At 39.7% G+C, this 20,012-nt stretch overlaps 1 protein-coding gene and 1 long non-coding RNA gene across 6 annotated transcripts in view; both read left to right on the top strand.

Moving 5' to 3' along the window:
* LOC308197309 overlaps positions 1-9,797 on the top strand; it is a 90,999-nt gene extending 81,202 nt beyond the window's left edge. Inside the window, exons 4-6 of the long non-coding RNA XR_013952793.1 lie at positions 8-85; positions 1,700-1,817; positions 4,910-9,797. This is a non-coding gene — a long non-coding RNA (uncharacterized lncRNA). The remainder of the gene's footprint in view (positions 1-7; positions 86-1,699; positions 1,818-4,909) is intronic.
* Positions 9,798-13,653: 3,856 nt separating this feature from the next.
* The window catches only part of HERC4 (HECT and RLD domain containing E3 ubiquitin protein ligase 4), a 34,010-nt gene continuing 27,651 nt past the window's right edge, over positions 13,654-20,012 (top strand). For 2 of the 5 annotated variants that reach the window (XM_080597482.1, XM_080597478.1), the window contains exons 1-4: positions 13,656-13,823; positions 14,575-14,724; positions 15,957-16,243; positions 19,000-19,159. In XM_080597482.1, coding sequence (XP_080453608.1) covers positions 16,018-16,243; positions 19,000-19,159 — 386 coding nt within the window. In that variant the 5' untranslated portion in view covers positions 13,656-13,823; positions 14,575-14,724; positions 15,957-16,017. Of the gene's footprint in view, positions 13,824-14,107; positions 14,398-14,574; positions 14,725-15,956; positions 16,244-18,999; positions 19,160-20,012 lie in introns of those variants that run through there. The other 3 variants (XM_080597480.1, XM_080597481.1, XM_080597479.1) reach the window with 3 other exon arrangements.

Raw genomic sequence — 20,012 nt, 5'->3', positions numbered from 1 at the left:
TTAACAGGACAGCACTCATGTGAGGATTGCCTGAGTGTTACGACTGAATTTTCCAGTTGTGGAATTATTCAGGTGAAATATACAGGTAATTTATGGGGCCTGATGTGTTTCCACTGAGATTAGTTATTGTTCTGTCACTGACATCAATGAGAGAGGAGTCAGACTTTTCCAAAGAGTTAGTTATAGCCACAACAATGAAAGCAGTCTTTCGGTCATCCACACAGAACCACAGTCTCTTGTGCTGTCTTCTTCCAGTTTCATCCAATGTTCCACGTATTTGTGTTTTTTTTTTTTTAATGAATAAATAAATAAAAAATACCAGTATTTTGCTTTGATACAAAGCAAATGGTATATCTGAAAAATGTTATCAATATTTCTATAAAATAGTAGAGATAATCCTCAGAACAAGAAATAATTTGTGCTATGGATAGCAGTTGTAAAAGGGGATTTGTAACATACCTTTTTTGTAAAAAAAGCTTTTGCACAATTTTGAAAGTGTCTCTTTAAGTTGGATTCCCTGCCTTGAAAAAATGAAGGACACTGAGTCTTTACTTCAAATTATGATCTTTTCTGTCTTGTGCTGTGTTATCCTTTGTACAATACTAACCTTTGTAATATTAGCCTTTAAAATAAGCTGGTCAACTTGCAAAGATATCTGTCAGAGAAAACAGTTAACAAAAGTATTCATGTTTTACTATTCCCTGTATAGTTAATATTTTACTAGGTTCTCTTAGATTGTTCCATTCAAACTTATTTATTTATCTATTTATAAAGTCAGGATATCTCAGCATTCCACAAGCACCTGGATTCTTTAATTTGCTAGCATTCAAATTTTAAAGCGGATCACGTATGGTTCAAACATAAAGTGCATGAGCTCTATCTGGAAGTGCTCACTAGGCTGAGTAGGATCTCCTTGAAGTTACCATCATCTCGGGGTGCAGGCTTTAGCTCACGTCAGCCTTCCTTCTGGGACAGGGTCAGTGCTACCAGACTTAATGAGTTGTAAAGCATACAGCAAGTACTGATATATAAAGGCTGACAGTTGTTCAACAAAGCAAAAGTTTGATGCAACCTGTTATATAAGATTGCTTTTAAAAATCAGAAAAAAATCAAACAGAAAAGCTGGAGATAATACTGATGAGGGCTTCTCTCTATAAAATCCAGTGACTTGGGGGATACAATGTCTGGCAATCAACAGAAATGTGGATTAGAAGTAAACGGATTAAAATTTATAACCCAGAAACTGGGCTTAATTACTGAACAAAATATCAAGGGGATATGCTGTTCAATTCATGACTTTCTTTGGGCAAGTGAAGCAGGAGGAAGCTTGATTTGGGTTAGATACCAAAAAACAGCTTGACTGCAAGGTGTGAGATTTACAGTCAGGGTTACTACTCCCAGCATGCTCAGACTACAGGATCTTACCTGATACTATAGGATTTCACTAGTCTGAAACAGACAATAGAAGGGGATCTGACAATGCCAGTTTACTGTCTTCACCTAATATGGGGCACTATGTACTTTGTAAAATCTGCATTCCTACTGTGACCCTCTTCATCCCTTTGTTCTTTTATTTCCTCACTTTATTTCTTGTCTTTCATGCCTTTCTTTTTTTTTTCAATAGGAACCATTGAACCACTTGAACGATAAGAACCACTTGTCTGGCTTACCAGAGACTTACTTTGCCATGTTGTTTCAGGCCTCCAACTAAGAGAGCAGCTGTTGGCACCATCTCAAGTCTGATGCTGGTACAGGTTTGCCAGATCTTTGTGTAGCCGATGCAGTGATGGACTGGACACGTTTTCCTCAGATTACGTGTAAGAGATGGCACTAAGCCAAACACTGTGTTCTGACTTTTGCTGAACTTTTCTGGGTTTGTTCTCCCTCTTTTTGTAGCATGGCTAATTTGTTCTTCAGATAAGACAGGATTAGACCTAGCAGCTACAAATCTATCCATTTCTGTTAGCTTCTTTACCTTTCTTTAGAATACAAATATCCAAAGTATCTAAAAAGGTTGTTTATAGCCACAATTAATACCAACTGAACAGATTGTCACTTGAAATGATAAAAATAGTGGAGGTATTTTGTTACCTAGTCTGAAGGAAAAGGAGATAAGGGACAGTTACTGAAGGGAAAGCCATATTATAAACTTCATATTTTGAGTATTTGAACTTTTTCTCCTTCTGTATTGTAATAAAAGTTTTAAAAATAATTTTCATGGTAGTTATTTCTATGGTTGATACTAAGCAGATGTGACATCTACAGTGTCTGCCTTTGTTAACTGCTTATTGTTCTCCAGTGACAGGGTCATACATGTGAATGCCTTTTGATTTTGGGTTGAGATTAACACGACAATGCATTAAAGGCTGTATTTTTAAAATTGGATTAAGAGTCAGGCTAGTGAGTTGCATTTTGTAACCCCATAGTCTCTATTTCTAACTGCACATTTGTCAAACAATGTTTTACAGTGCAGTCCTTATAACTTAAATGGCATCGCACATCTAGAAATTCTGAAAGCAGAATTTTGTCTAGGCTACTTACAAAGAAATTCCAAAATCCTAAAGGAACTGAGAGACTTCACTGAGAGTCCATAAATGCTTCTAACAAAAAAAGAGCAAAATAAGCCTTGCTATTATTTGTGGGAACCCAGTTAATGTGAGTTGCATGGCAATGAAGAAAATGTACTCAGAATTTTTTGCCTTCTGTCCGAACTAGCAATGTATATATATACCATTTATATAAAATACAAGGATATTCAGTATCTTTTTTCTAATTAGGTGTAGTGGCTTTCCAGTATATTTCTTTGTTTTATGCTAGAGGCCTTGAGGCCTACTGCAAATTAAATACAAGAAGGCCAGGTAGAGCCCTCTACCAGTGGGCTGAGGCAGCTCAGCCTAACTGTAGTGTAGATTAGGACCTTCAGAATTTTAGAGGGACCAAAACCAGAATCAGTGGCTGGTATTTTGAGCACCAGAGGCTTCGGCACCTGTTATAGGCAACAGAACTTTAGAGGAAATCAGCTCTAGATGTTTAACAGGATAAAACATTCACTAACTTGGATGCCAAAATTAGATTTCATCAGATAGACCCCTAATTAGAATGTCCTAGCTAAAGGCTCATTGCTAGAAGAGAGTAAGGAGAGGGCACTCACAGATAGTCCACGTTTTTAAAATACTTTCTAGAGACCTCTTGCTTCCCAAGCACATTCCAGTGAGGGTTTCAGTGGTTTATCAGCAGTGTTTATGGTAGTCCGTGGGGTCACTGGCTCCCCAGGTAGGTAGGCCTGGGTTAAACACTCTGGAGAACAGCAACGTGATTGTTCAGTGAGGTGGCTAGAGGAACTAACTGAAGCAGAGGGTTTGACAAGCATAAATTAGGTAGCAGGAGAACACAGTTTGATAACAATTTGCTAAACTATGGTAGAAGGAAACTCCATGGAAAGGAAAGACTGTGTGTAGTGTTTTACCACGGTGCAACAGGATGAACTGAGAAACAGTCCTGTCTGAAGGTCTACAGCTGGGGAAGAGATTCTATATCTATGCTTACATGGAATCTGTGATCAAGACACATGGTGGCAGCAGAAAAGCTTGGCAGTAAATCAATTAGTGGCCCATGGGCTAGGAGCGTGGTGTTTTCTGGTGTCAGCTGGGGAGATGAGCACAAGCTACTGTTATTTGTCCACTTGTGTATAGCATTTAAAAGCATTCACTCTGTCCTGCCATCTGCTTGTACAGACAAACAGAAACAATTTCTGTAGAAGTTCTAAGGCTTCTAAAGTTTTCCTCCTTTATATTAAAACAATGCCATTTTTAAATGAAAATGGAACTAGGATATCATTCCCATGCTCTGAATCTCATTGGGTGACTGCTATGAGAAATAGTTAATATTTTACCAGCACTTTGGTGTGTCACCTTATTACACTTGCTTGAGATCAGTTTACCAGCCCCTCCCAATTATTCTGGCACTCTTTCCCTTATGCTGCCTCATCTGTCTGGAACTCTTTCCCTCAGGCCACTGAGTCACCTTCCCACTTTAAATGTTGCTTTCTTCATTGTAATTTTAAACTGACTGGCATTATAACATCATTTGTGAAAATTTATATGAAGATGCACTGCAAAAGTCGTATCTGTAGATATTAATGAAGCTTCAGAAAAAGATTTCCTTGGGATACAATGTTACTGACAATTTAAAAAGAATATACGTATGTAGTCTAAACACAAGCAAACTCATAATGTACAGATATGAGAATTCAAGTCATTTGATAGTAGCAGCATATTAAACACCAGTAAAATCTGAATGACTCTGTCTAGCTAAAGAACAAGAGCTATTCAGGTAATGCAAGCTCACTTACCAAAGTAAAGATCACTACTGAGAAAATTACTTCAGTACAGCAATAGAGTGAGATATTGGCTATTCTGTCCATACAGAATGCAAATTGTTGTGCAATTGTTGTGCAAATTGTTAACTGGTCCGAATGTGATTTTTTCATAAGTACTTAAGACAGAGAATGAGAGAAAGAGCAATATACTTTTCCTATTATGAAACTAATACCTCTAACTCATTTCAAAGAAATCACCTGGTAATCAAAAATGGTTATGACCATTTTCCCAGGCCACATTTAATCCAGTGGTTCTGCTCATGCAGTTGTCTGTTTCTAGAACAGTCTAGACTCCAAACAGTCAAATATCAATTTAGCCAGTAGAAGGAGTCAAAAGATATATCACCGGATTGAAAATATATTCTGATCTGATAAACCATGTGTATTACAAGCCAAGTTTAGACCAACTGGTACATCTGTGACATATAGTAATGCCATGTGCTATCACACAAGTTATAAAAAGGAATTTTCTTTCCGCCTAGTGTGCCTTTGAAAATGCTTTTTTAAATGTCTCACTTCTTTTTGCTTTAGAAAGAATACTGGAAAACTTCAAATTGATGCTGGTAAAGAAAATGCAAATATTATGGTAAGTATTTTTCATTTAATAAAATTAGTAAAGGCTTTTTAAAGCACAAAAATGTTTATGATACGCTTAATTGATGGTATGGGGCTGTGAATGTATTAATGTTTGAAATAAATTTTAGATACAATGCTCTTAAAGTATATGCTTAATGTTAAATAAGGAAAATATAGTGAATTGACAAAATGTATTTTGTAAAGAAATATTTAGTGGTTTGAAAATTCAAAGACAACCTATGAAGAACAAGCCTACATCTTCATTAAATAGTTAAAACCACATACTTCAAATTTTTGTACATATTTGTTGAAAAGCTCAGGGATTGCCTGTGCAGATCCAGTTGCGTATTCACATTTGGGGTGTTTATATAACCTGATATTTTCCAAGATTTTGACATTTAGGTGACTAGAGGCAGTCACCTGAATCTGTGAATCTTCACCATTTTTTGAAAATCAAGGTACACCTTTTGAAGAGACTTTAGAAAGTCTCAACCATGCTTATAACACACAGGTATCATATATGAAAACTGTTTCTACTGTATACAGGAGATTTATTTTGTTGTGTATTGAGCTGTTAAATAGAATTTAAGGTGTTGGAGTGGATAGAGAAGTGTAAGTGGTGAGTGGAGCAGGAAGGTGAGCCAAAACCGCTGATACTATGTTGTCATGGTTGGAACTGATGCGAAATGAATTTTGGTTTGCTGACTGCTCTGCATTAAAAGGAGTATAAACACATATATGTTCGTACTTTGCATCCTCAGTTGTGGTTTTGTACTCAGTTTTGTACTCGGTGATGTAAATCCATTCAAGGCTCAACTAGGTTAAATTGGCATTATTTCCATTGACTTCCACTGAGAAACAATTTACCCATCTGAGGTTTTGACCTACAGGAAAGGGCAGCAGGGAAAATTACAGCTTTGATTACTGGCCAGGGAAGGCCAAGAGAAAGAACTCAGTGGGAAGAACTTCCAGAGTTTTCCCAGCTTTAGTCAAGATAATAAAGTTTAAAAATCTAAGAACCAACTAATATTTTGATTCCCAAGAATAAGGCTAATAATAATAATATGAAGAATAGTCTCTACCTTGCAAATATGGCTACTTCCTGTGCCCTTCCATGGGCTCCCTTTGATTATGTTCATGAAACTCTTAAGAAGGGATAACAGTGCTCCAAACAGTATTGTTTTCTTTCCTGAATTTGAAAAGCTTAAGAAAGTGTTTATGTATTTCCTATGTTATATTCTTCCTAATCCTGAAATACTTGCTGTCCACTCATGTTGAGCAACAGAAAGCCTTCAGTTCTTTTGCAGAGAAATGAAAATCTCTCTGGTCTAGATCCTGAGACGCAGGATTTGTTGCAGCCAAATGTTTACATCAGAAAATATGTGACAATTAATATATTATTGGCTTCAGGTTTTATTCTTTTTATGTTGATTACTGTATGTCCAAAGAAATTATGGCAGAGGCAAGCAATAGTCTTTGAATCTTTGATTTGAAACTTTTTATTTTACAAATATTTTTAAAAAATGCATTTCCTGAAATATAGCTATAAAGATAACTTTATTTGCTAATTTATTGAGCTTCTGAGTTTCCATTGAAATTATGTAAATGTACATATTCAAAAAAATTAATTGTGTTGTCAAATGGTATTTCTTTTAACTTGTGGTCTTGTTAGAAAACATCAGGAAAATTAATATTATAACTCTTTGTTTTATTGTTAATGGGGCAAATAGTAAGTTCTGTATCCAGCCAAAATTAGCTGTAAAATGAATGGCACATAGGAACAGCTGTAAAAGCATAGACTTCAGATTTTTATGTATTGCTATTAAATTTTCTAAACTAAATCTTAGCCATCAGATAAAAAGTTTGACCTGAAAGTTTGACCATAAGTTTTGACCTGAAAACACTGTAATCCAGAATCCTAGATTCTTAAGAGATCATTGCTGATATAACTCACTGGAAATTATGACTAGTTGTAGTGGTTATAAAAAAAACGCTTCTCAGGTCATGGCTATTACAATTCTGCAGGGAAGCCAGAAGGGATTATTAGAGTTATAAACAGACTGTTTTAATGCTTATGGTTATTATACACTTGGAAGATAACCCAAGCAGGTTTATAATGGTGATGAACTATTTAGAGGCTCAAATTTGAACAAGAGGCCAGGAAAAAAATATAAAGATCACATGTCATTCGTTTCTCAGGAAAAGTGATTGTTAATCCTAATACCGTTTACTACAAAACAACCACTTGGTCATCAGGTCAAATAAGCATTAATTACTATATATTAATTTCATTCATTTTATTTAAAAAAGTTATACTGAAAACAATTTGTTTTGTAATATTTATACTGTTTGTTAAAGAGTGTTCAGCTGTCTGAGTCTGCCTCAAGCTTATCAGCAATTATAGTATTGTAATACTGTTTGTATTGAATTGTTTGTATTTACAAAAGTTTTACCATATTGGGCACAATATTTTTAACAAGTCTACAAGCTAAAAGTTCTACAAGTTTACAAGCTAAAAAATATTGTGGAAGTGTTTTGTGATGAAATTGGAGTTTCAAGCTGACTCCTGCTGGCAATCTGTATGGTTTTGGGTGTCTCCACTGGGGTGTATGGAAGCTGCTATGTCTCAGTTTCATGGAAATGCTGTCTTTTCCTAAGAGGGTCTCAGGAATAATCTCTCTTGAATCTCCATAGATCCAAGCCCTAGGATTACTCAAATTTATGTCTATGTATGTTTAAGGGTCATTTTTTCTGCTCTAGAACCCTGCAGAAGCTGGAAGTAACCCTGTATTGTTCTTTTATTTAAGTTAAGGAAATACTTTTGTAAATAAGTATTACTTACTTACTTTCCCCCCCATTCAACACATGTTAAGTGGGGACTATCTAGTACTCCTCAAACAATCATTTCTCTTTGGGATCAATGATCATATTTAGTGGTGTCCTAGTGGCTTGTTGACATTAATGACAGGAAAGTCTTCATCAGTCAGACATGGGTGATTAATCACTGATACCACCCTCCTTATCCAAGAAAAAAATGACAGCTAAATGCAATGGAGGTTTGGCACAGGTGGCTGCTCAACTGTTTCTGCTTGAAAATGATATATAGTTGCTTTGGCCTCCCCTTACAAGTGTGAAGTTTTAAATTGAAGCCATTTTTTTGATGCTGACAGACCAAATAAACAAAGAAACAGTCTTCTAAAAACATTGTCCTAAGATTTTGTGGAGAGAAATAAGAGTCTCTAAATCACTCATTAAAAATCAAAAACAAAATTGTCAGCATTTTGCACAAGTCCAATGTCATCAAATAGAAACAAAAGATCACTAGTCTGCAGCAATTTTCCTTCCTAAATGGTAGCTTATTAAGTATCAGGATGCAAGATCTCCAGAAACATGAACAGCCATTAAGTTTATCTACATATGAATTATGCACAGGGAAGCAGTAGTGATCCCATTTTTTCACATAGTTATGAGGATTTGATTGCTCATCTTATGCAATTTACTTTGCTTCTCTCTCCAAAATGATGTGAAAATTTTTGGAACTCTTCTATTCCAGTAGTAAGGTTGAGACTTACTTCATAGGAAATTCAGAGTTAAGTTCTCCCAAGGACTCCAATCTCTGACTGCTCACATATAATTTCTGTGCAGCCCTTTAACAACCTCTGCAAGAAAAATCTAATTTTCCACCTGTCCAAGAATCTTCATTCACTATGAATATTTAATCCGTGTTTTGAACAGAGATTTCCTACACTGTAGTTGATACAAGTGGCACAGGTTCTCTACCATTTTGGCACCACATTTCAGTCCATGCTATACCAAATATCAGTTGCTAACTGCACCAAAATAGATCTTAAAGTATCATGCCCCTCTGGGTTTCAGTAATACATGTGAAATCATGAGTCTTATCCTGAACTAAATCATGAAAACTGCAAAGAGTACTGTCCAACCACCTTTACCAAACATAAATATCTGTTACGAAACAGTCCCATATTATTGAAAGCAAACTCCCAACAGAAGCAGCAGCATGTAATTTGAACATACTGGTCACAGGTTATGCCTCAGAGTTAATTATTTTATTCCCATTTATTCTTCTTATTCTACCATGGGAATAGAGAAAACAGCACATCCTGACAATCATGTAGGCACAGGGCCACAGGCTACTGCACTGAGCTGGTGGCTGAATCCTCTGCTTCCTAGAGACACATGCTGTGTCCTGCTCTCCTAGCAATTGGCCCTAACATCCATTCGATGTTTTGCCCGTTGTGCCCTCTGATACTCAAATCAAAAATTAAAGTTTTTTTTTTTTCTTATTTGCAAATTTCTTGCTGGTCCACAACCTTTTCCTTTACTCTTGCACCCAGACACATCCATGCATATCTTCCCTCTGCCTTTATGTTTGTTTTTTTTTTTTTCTCAAATCTTACTCCTTGTAAAGCCTAAGAAATGGGGTAGAAAGAGAGCTGAATGTCTGGAAAAATTCATTCTGGCTCAACAGAAAGAGGGGGCTTTATCGTGGTATTTCTGGTTCCCATACCAGTACTACTTTTTTCTTCCATTCCCAGTTCTATTCCATTAACAAGCTTCATTCTGTGAATTGAGTGCCAGTCCCCCCCCAACACATACACCCCTCTTAAGAAAAAAGACCACCTGTATTGTTTTCACCATTAGTTGTTCCCTCTGCTGTTTCCCAAGTCCCCTGAGAGAACAGATCCTCCCCCCTCCCTTCCATTTGCATGGTCACCTTTCTTCTTTCACAACCAGGTCACCCTGTGGTTGGGATAAGAAAGGACACTAAACAATCCAACATGGAAATTTGCAAAGAAGCCAAGAGTGCTCACCATGAAGTGCGGGGACCTGCCTGTGTGTGAGCCTCAGCTCTGGTCCTCTCCTGTGCCTCTTTGTTCTCCTCAGTGCAGGCTGCTACCTTTCTGCTTGCTCTTTACGAAATAGTAAGAAGGCTAATTTTAGGGTGCTTCATCATCCTGCCGTGCAAAGACACAGTGTCATGTCAGAATCAGCAGCATGTGGCACCACTTGGAGCTGCTATTTTATAAGCTGAGGTTCAGTGTGTTCTCAAATTGGTCTCTGCAGGGCAGAACTGGCTCAATTGTTGATCTTGTATTTCTGGAGGAGTACACCTTAAAAATCAAAGTTTGGTATTTCAGCCTGACCAAATGCCCAGTTTAATGACATGGGAGTCGGTGACTCAGCATCCAATACTTAAACAAACAAACAAAAAGATTACAGGGGAATTTCCTGGTGTGCAGTTAGTACCTAGCCTGCCATTCTATTCTTATATAATAGAAAAATTCATGTAATAGTATGAAACACCAGAGCAATAGGAGGAGAACGTGTCCCATGCAGGAAAGGGCTGCACTCCTAGCCCTCTGCGTGGGATGCTCGAAAATGTTCAGCATCTTCAGCCCCAACCTGCAGGCGACCAGGCATTTGTGCGGCTTTTGCCACACTGCCAGGAAAGGGGGTAGTTGCTCCAAGTACCAGCTGCTCTTTGTGTGGGCTTGGGGATATTGGATCCACGCAGAAGTTTGTGAGCACAAGAGCTGCATACCTAATGCAAAGGTCAGGTTATTCCCTTCATTGTAGTCTTCCTGTCCAGCATTCACGGTTGTCCTTCGCTGCTTTTCCATTTTCTTCACATCTGTCATTCTGTGAATAGCATTCTTTTGGCTGTTTTAGCTATTTTGTGGCCTGAGGGGTTGAAGGGAATGAGGTGTTGCAGCCTTTTGTTCTTGCTTATCTTATTTGAAGGTATGACTCCTGTGCTTCTAATGAGAAGCTCCCTTAATTAGATGCCTCAGGTTAGACACAGAACTTGCAGTATTTTATATTTAGTATTTACTGATTTACATTCACAGTACAAAAACTGTTCATTTTTTTTCACTACACTGCCATCAGTTAATAAAAAATTGGTAAGCACATGTAAATTTGAGCTCACTAGAATCACTACAAAGTGTAGGGTGGGCAGAGCAAGAACTAAAACATGCTCAGCTATAAAGTAGCAGAGCGTATAAAATGCATACGTGTGAGTTATGTCTGCCTACATAGGCGCACATTCATTAATTCGCTAACACCCAAATATTGATCTTGTGAAAAATGTAAGGATAAAATGGAAAACTGAAACAGCATAAAAATGTCTGTGCATACCTTATTTGTAAGGCTATTTGCATGCTAAAGCCCAAAGCCTTTCCTTTGTCTTAATCAAGAATACTCTACACACAAAGGCTTCTCACAAATGTTAGCAGTTTCTCACAGCAAAATGCTGACATCTCTAATTTCATGTTATCAGCTGTTCTGGACACACATTTCTATTTTCCATAGACTGTGACATATCAGAGTATAAAACAAAGGGGTTAGAAATGAGGAATTACTGTATAAAAACTATATACTGAGTGTTGCCAGGAGAAAATGGAGGCAGAGAGCAGAGTCCATCTCTGTATTCACCATAAAGAGGTTTTATTCCACAACACAGTAGTCTAAAAAATATGTAGATTAACCGAATTATGCCAGTATTAAAACACAAGGTATATATTAGGTAACATTCCATATGTTTTTTATTTTTATGTTGTCTGAATATGTGATTAGCTGGGGTACAAATTAAAAAACCAATCAGTCTGACAGCAATCAGCAGGCAGTAACCAAGCATTGCTATTTTAATAATGGCAGGACAACTGAAAAGAGTTTCCTGTTTGTTATGACCATCAGTAAGAAGTCCTCTATGCTAAGGCACTTCGGAGAAATAAATCACTTCCCTGAAGTTGACTAAATATACACTTCTTGTTTTCACTGGATTTTGCATCACTGCCAAATCCTGTTTTTCTTTTTTTTTTTTTTTTAATGTAAGTACTAGAACGGACATCAGGAATGGTGAGGTGCAGGCACGCTTACCCACGGTTCTCTTGACCGCTGGCACTGCACAACCACAGTTTGGCAGAATTGGTTGTACTGAGCAGCAGGGAGTTCAAGCAGTGATGGGCACTCCCTTTGCCTTGCCCCTGCATTTATATCTTTAGCCCCCCCCGAAGGAAGGGGCTTTCTCAAGGCATTAAGATAAGCAGGATATGGCTCATCTGGCACAGAAAAAAAAATTCTCAAGCTGGGTAGTAAGTGGAATAAAAATACATTTTATAATTCATTTAAAGAGTCATATTTGAGTTATTTTACTTGCATTAATGTGATTTAGGAACTAAAAAAAATATTTTAAATAAAATAGCAATTCTGTTACACAAGGAAGGTGAGATTTGTAGGATAACATTGTATATTGTTTCATGCTTTATATGTTTCTTATTTAATATATTTTATTTAATGTGTTAGGCCAGTTATCAAAATAATTTTCTACATAATAATTGCACTGGGCATATTAATGTTATCTTCAAGTACATGGACATATCCCCACATGCTGGTCAGAGGACACATTGCACAATGAATGACTTAATATTTAAAACCTCCTTCACGGTGTAATTATTCACAGTTACTGTCCTGATGGACAAGGCTCTCACAGTTTGATTTTTGGGTTGTCCTGTGTGGAGCCAGGAGGTGGACTCAGTGATCCTTGCGGGTTCCTTCCAACTCAGGATATTCTGTGACATAAAAAAAAAAAAGGAAGCGTAGAAGATAATGAATAAAATCTTTTCCTGTGTTTGCTATGTATAACAGCTGCTGCTAACTTTCTAATCTTGCAAGCAGAATGGAGAGACAAATTGCTTGCATCCCTCCTTTAAACAGCAAGGCTGCATAATTGCTACCCTGAAAAGTGCTGCATCACTTAGGCTTTGTCAGCCATGCAGCTATGTCATTTTCTCTACTTATGAATTTAACAGTTCTGCACAGGGATCTTTACTGATAAATTAGAACCACAAGTCCCGTGGAGTCTTAACTATGCAGGTACACAAAGGAACATTTCATGGCTAGACCAAGACATCTGATTTGAAAGAAGCAAACAAACCGTTTCCATTAGAGAGCAAAATGCTACCAACCATATCGCCTTTCTTAACGTAGTCTGTGAGAGCACTTACTGTGAGGTATGGCTGGTCCTAGCCCTTTTTACTTGCTGAGCTACGTACCCGCGGCTCACAGAACTGCTACAGGGAGGCTGCCGAGTAAGGAGCCTGCACCCGGATTCTCAGTCAGCCCCCTTACACGAAGGGCAGAGGGTTTTCCTTCCAGCACAAAACAGAATCCTAGGAAAACGAAACAAAAGCCTAAAAGATGCCTCTGCTGCGTTAACGCGTATGCTGCTGCACCGGACATACACGCTTAGTGCACACCAGCGTTTTAACGTGTCCGCCTTGCCCTGACGCCCAGAGAAGCCGGCACCCCTCAGCCACCCGCCTTCACTCCTGCTTGTGAGATGCGGCTCCGCAGGACGGACAGCCCTGCCTTGGCACCGCCCGTCCCGAGCCTGCCACCTCCGTTCGTCTCCAGCCAGCCGGGGGCTGCGCCGCTTCCTCGCCCTACGACACCGGGACGAAGCGAAGGGAAGAAGCGCGAAGGCCGGCAGGGCACGGAGAGCACCCGAGCTGCGCCGCGCTGCGCCCCCGGTGACAGGTCCCAGCCCGCCTCCCCTCAGGCACCTGGGGCCTCGCGCCGGCCGTTAAACGGCCGCGGGCCGCGTGACGTCACGCCGCGCCGCCGCCGCCGCCCCTGAGCACGAGGCTGGGCGGCGGAGCGGCCCCGCCCGCGGAATTGGCGCCTGCGCAGACGGCGCCGGCCGGGCCCTGTCAGCCCTCCGCGGCGGGGCCGCTCCCCCTCTCAGCGCTGCCAGCGGGTGCTTGAGGTGGCTGGGCTGGGCCGGGCCGCGTCGCGCCGGGCTGGGCAGCGGGGGAGCGGAGCGGAGCGGAGCTCGGCGCAGTCGGTGAGTTCCGCCGCTTTGTGACGCGCCGCCGCCCTCGGGCTCCGCGGGGCGGCTGGGGCCGGCGGGACGGCGGCTGCGGGACCGGGCGGGGGGAGCGGCGCCACCTGAGGGGGGGAGCGGCGGGGCGGGGGGCGGCGGGGCAGGTGCGGGCCGGCCGGGACCGTTACGGGCGTCGCCGCCTCGCAGCCGGGGTGCCCCCGGGGGAGCCTGGCGCCGCCCCGCCGCAGCGGGAGGAGGCCCCGGCCCAGCCCCGGCCTCCCCCGCGGCGTGGCCGCCCCCACAGGGCCCTGCCGAGCTCCGGGCTGGGCGGCGCGTCCCGCCCTGAGGGAGCTGTGGGCCGGCTGCTCCCTGCTCCCTGGAGCGAGCCTGCGGGAGGCGGCCAGGCCGGCCGGTAGCGCCGCTCCTGGGCCCTTGCTGGCAGGGGCTGGGGCGGGGGCTGCCTGCTTTCCTGCCGGGTGTCAGCGCTGGGAGCCTGCTCACCTCACCTCACGCGGAGCGGTTAGCAGCCTGCAGCTGACAGTGGGACGGGGCTGGCGTGACTGAGTGCGAGTGAAAAGCGCTGCCGGGATCTAAGGTTAAAGTACAAAACTTTTTTGGGTGCTGGCTCTTCAAACAAACAGACCTTCTGTGGGAAGCAGAGAGGAGAAACTTTCCTTTTTTCTTTTTTTTTTTCCCAAACGGAGATCAGTCTTGCTTGTGGAAGTCTTGAAGCACTGTAATCATACATCTTTTTAAACTTCTTGTATTGCAGGTTGAAGCTTGCATTGCACTTACAGATCTGTGAAAGTTGCTGTTGCACAGCTATGTCTTAACTGAAGATGTCTTCATTTTGATGTCTGCTTCTGAACGTGGTACGATATAGCTAGGGAAATATTTGATCATGCCTCATCTCCTGAGATAGGTAAACAGAATGCGATATATTTTAAGCTGTGTGGTTGTTTGTTTTTTGTGAGATCATAAAAAGAGGCGTCTTTATTACTGTATTTTGACTTGCGCAAAGAAAAATAGTTCATCTTGTGCTAGCAGGAATTCTGCTGTTCTTTGGTTTACGTAACACTTTGATGCTAACCGACATCTGGCTTCTCTGAGCAGTCTTGTATGTAGGCGATTTATATATGTTATGGCCCTGCACAATATAAGTTTGAGTGCATGTGTTGTGCATTGTATTCCAAATTATGTGATTCGTGCTGACTTCCTACTAAAGATCACAGATGAAAATTTACAGTGATTTTGCACTGTATTGCACTGATTCCTAAATTGCTCTGAAAACATGGGGAAACTTCCTGTCGTGGAAGTGTGATACAAGTAATAGTAAATATCATCGTAAGCTCTTTGCCATCTGGAATACTGAAAATGAAGAGGGAGCGTAGCTTTGTATCTTCTCCAAATAGGTACAAAGTCTGTCAGTATAAATACTGTTACTTGCAATCTAGAGGTGTTAGTTAGGGATGCGAGTTAGCAGGGATGACTCTGCCTGTGTGACTTCCTGTTACTGCAGCAGGAACTGTGAAGCGCTAGCCTGTGTTCTGGTTCAAGATTGGGACTATCCTATTTATTCTCTTTTGCTGTGTAAGTTCACTTGACTCATACTTGTTTAAATATAATGATTGACACATCATTTTATTCTTTGTGTTGTGTAACTGGATTGATCAGAGCTGACCAGTTTTTTCCAGGCTGTGAGTCAAATGTTGTTTTTGGGGCTCTCGTCAAAGTCATACGCAGAGCTTTCTGGAGCCGTGCAAGGCCTCATGTTAATTAACTAGCCTGTACTGTCTCCTTAGAAGACATTTGAGGACTTTTCCTCTGGTTGGCTAGAAATGGTGGTGATTGTCATTTAAATAGTTCTAGATAAGGAATTAGAGAAGCTTTACAGTGAATAATATTTAAAAAATTTTGAAACAAACTGATAAAACTGAGGACCTGCACATCTTAAAACTGAAATTTGAAATAGGAAGGAAAGCATCTTACTGCAGTTAATGTAAATATTGTCTGAGAAAGTAAATCACCCTTCTGAAAACTGTTCACTAATTTAATATATGGTTATATTGAAAGTGAACATGTGGTTTACATGCTATATAGGAGATAAACTTTGGGGACAATTCTGAAAAACTACATTTTCCTTTTCTTGAACAGCTACACACAAGGAAAATTCTAGAAAAGTGAAGCTGGAAGATCTGCAATCAAGAACATAAACATGTTGTGCTGGGGAAATGCATCATTTGGACAGCTTGGGTTAGGTGGAATTGATGAAGAGATTGTTTTAGAACCCAGAAAAAGTGACTTTTTCTTAAATAAAAAGGTCAGAGATGTAGGGTGTGGACTGAGACACACTGTTTTTGTCCTGGATGATGGGACTGTGTATACATGTGGATGCAACGACCTAGGACAACTAGGGCATGAAAAAGCCAGAAAAAGACCCGGTAAGTTTAGAAGTAATCCATTGTGGAGCATTATGTCTTTGAATTATGTGCCTTTTGTTTCATTATGCTACATCAAGCCCAAGGCTATCAGTGTTTTTGCCTGTGTGGAACTGTATGCACAGTAGTTCTTCCAAGAATGGGCGTATTTTAAACTTTAAAAGCATTCCCTTGGATCACGTGGCTGTGTTCCTGTACTTTTGCCTGCCATGTAGCGGGACAGTGCTGCTAGTTTTTGTTTCCAGCGTGGAACCCCTTCACTTGGGGCTGTGGAGGCTTCATTGGCTGGCTTTAATCCCAAGGGGAGGTGACCTGTCTCAATACGTGGATCAGCATTGCGCTGTACGGATGGGTTTGGCTACTGGAGTAAGGTGGAAATGAATACTTGGTATGCCACAGGCCAGAAGCATTCTGTGTATTTTTAACAGTCCAATATATGATATAGAGCAGTTCTGATTAAAGCAGCGTGATTTATTTTCTCTTTTTAAGAACTAAAAATAAAACTTTTTATCAAAGACTTGTACACATACAGAGTGTTGTAGGAATGGGATTTGGAAAAGGCTAAAGGACGCAGTGTATCAGTTCCTTGGACTTTCTTATTCCTACCTGTATTATATGTGTGTTTCTGCTCCTTGCTAGTGCAGTTTGCTAGCAGAAGTGGGTAAGCGTCTTGTAAGGACTGCAGAGGAGTGTGCACATGGGCTCCCTTCAGAGCTGTGCATGTGAGTCATATCTGCAAGCTACTGAGAGATGGAGCAGTGCTTCTGACAGTATTAAAGCATCACGTAAGCAAACTGAAAAGGCTTAGTAAGAGTTTATTCTAATTGCTACGATTGCAATTTTGCAAGTTACTTGGCACAATAATTGATACAAACAGTTCAAATGGAAACAAGACAGTTAGTACCTCTATTATGCAATATTTTAGTAGTTCTTTGTTCAGAGTTTTGATTTTGGCGCCAAGTAAAGATTTTTCTTGTAGTTTATACATAACTTTTAGAACTGATTTGAATTTCTGTTGGGAAGCAGTAAGCGCATATTAAAACTGATAAATTGAATCCTGCGTAACCCTGTTTCATGAACTTGAATAGAAACTTGTCAAACTTGCTCTGAACACGTTATCACCTGGGAAATAATGCTGAATTGTCTTTTAAATCTAAAAATTACTATAAGAAATCCGACTTTTAATTTTGTTTTTTAAAACAGCCCTGCATGAGCTTTCACATGTAATAGGCAAATACCCACTATAAATCTTTTTTTAACGTGCTCAGACAGCAGTCTTGAGGGCTGTAATGTCCTCCTCTATTTTTTTCTTAAATCCAGAGATTACTGACCATACTGTTGAATGTTATGATGGAAGTCAATGCTTTGGGATAATTTTAATCAAGAGAGGTTCAGTGTCATCGCAAATGGGTGTATGTCTGCTAACTAAAGATACTTCTATCACTGACTGCTCATCTTTGCCCCCTCAGTGTCACCAGTGGTGCTATTTAGCTGTTACCTTACCTCTTACCTTACCTCTTTCCTCCTCTCAAAGCTCTACTTGCCACAGGGATTGGTTTCTTAATCCATATTAGGCAAAGTCTGGCTGCTTCAGCAGCCGGTGAAGATAATCAGCACCAATGTGCGTGGTGTTGGCTGAACTGGAAAGCATGTACATGACTTCTTCCACTGGCAGAGCTGGGGAGGCCTTAATGGGCTAAACTTGTGGGGGTAACCTCTTTAAGAAGACCAGCTGTTAGCAAAATGAACTTATGTCTGCTGCTTTTTTTAATTCTATTTTGGAAACTAATTGTCTGTTATGTTACAGATATTGTTAACTACTGTTTTGAAACTGACTTAGGCTGTGCTAGGCTGTGTTTACAGAGCATGTTACATTGATGATACGCAGGCATTTCCAGCGGTGTGGGATTCTCAGGCAGGAACAGAATATACATGTTGGAAAATCGGGCATAAAATGTCCAGGCAGGCTCTTATTTAACAGAACTGTTGAAAACTCCAGCTGTAATGACAGGCTCTGATATTTTTTCACATTTACTGTTCCTGAAATGAAAATGGTAGACTTCTGATCACAAGTCATAAGCACAATAACAAATACATTCAAAGGTACTCAAAAGTACTGATGCAGACTACTGGGAAAAATCACAGGTACTTTAGTGTTTGATTTTCAGAGGTGTGTAGTGTATATCTAGAACACTAAGCTTTAGGATATGTTTCTACAGCAATTTGCATTATAAAGAGGATATTGTGTAGCTAATTGCAAAATCAGTAGCTTTAGTCTTTAATTTCCCCTGCCTTGTTTTGCAGGTTGTTTTTTTGTTGTTGATAATGAATAAGTGAATTTAATTTGTTGTGGTGGAATGTTTTCCACTTACATAATGTCTACACGTGTAGTCATTTGACAGTAATGTATTTGACCGTAATGTTAATTGAGTTTCTCTACTCATTTTCAGATGGCAAGATTAGAAGAAACAATTAAAAACCACAGAAACTGCAGATTTTGTGCACTTTAGTATGTTGCTGCTCTAAGTTAATTCCAGAAACTGTTTTTGTTTGGGTGTCAAATTTAACTTCTGCTAGGATAGCATGTTTATAATTTTAAATTAAAGATATTTTGGCAGAATTCTAGGGTTACTTTGGTGTCATTTTGATGGATATCTAGTAGACAAATGACTGTAACTGTCATGGACAATGTTAGTTTGTTAGTTGCCTTTTTTAAAGAAGAAACAACAAGTAATTAACTTCTTTTCTTGTCTTCTTAGAGCATGTTGGTGCATTGGATGCCCAAAATATTGTAGCTGTATCATGTGGAGAAGCCCACACTCTTGCACTAAATGACAAGGGTCAGGTATATGCCTGGGGTCTGGCTACTGATGGACAGCTTGGGTTGCCTGGAACAGAGGAATGCATCAGAGTGCCCAGGTTAAAAGCAATAAGTATATAATAAAGTTATTTTCTTTGAAAAAAATGTACTTAAATCACATTGCTTAGGCTTTAAAATTAAAAATACGCATTAGGAAGTGTATTTTAGCATTTTAGTTATGGCACGCGCGTGCCTCAGACTGTCTATTTCCTTTCTCAAAAAGTCAGCTAATGTGAGAAGTGTGGCATGGGTTCGCTTGGTTAGTTTTTGTTTGTTTTTAAATTGTCATCTCCTAAGAGTGGAGGTTATGTTGCAAAAGTAAAATGGGTGTTTTTTTATTTTGCTTTTGACATAGGAAAAATCACAAGCAACAGTTCCTCAAAACATGAGTACTTTATAACTTGGCCATGCCTATCTGTGACGTATAGATATGAAGGATATAAATAACAGTTAACCCTTAATAAAGGTTATTTATTTCTGTATCAAATCTAAAAGTCCATAGGCCTTTTGGAAAGTCCTCTTTTTTCTCATAAAAAAATGAAATCATTCTAGATTAAATGTGGTTCTATATAGTATTTGCAACTTGTTGATAATATTGTGTGATATTTGCCAGCTTTGTAAGCAGTTTTGACTCAAGTTAATGTTAATATACTGAGATAGAAAAAATCATTCAAATTTTAACAGGATGTAATTCAGCCTTTCTATCAAATACTGATGTAAAGAAGAGTGATGCATCATAAAACCTCATTTCTTTTGAAAACTAAAAAGAGCCTCTCTTCTTGCTTCCTGTATTCATTGGCTCCATTCAGCTGCGTGACATCTCCTTCCTAGTCTCTCTAAAGTACATGAACCTCCTTAATTCTTCATTATGTTTTTTTTTTTTTTTACTGAATTAATTAATTTGAAAATAAG

The sequence above is a fragment of the Anser brachyrhynchus genome, assembly GCF_964034855.1.
Source record: "Anser brachyrhynchus genome assembly, chromosome: 6".
Taxonomy (NCBI): Eukaryota; Metazoa; Chordata; class Aves; order Anseriformes; family Anatidae; genus Anser; species Anser brachyrhynchus.
Note: the sequence above shows the minus strand (reverse complement) of the source record. Positions and strands in the feature narration are given on the sequence as shown.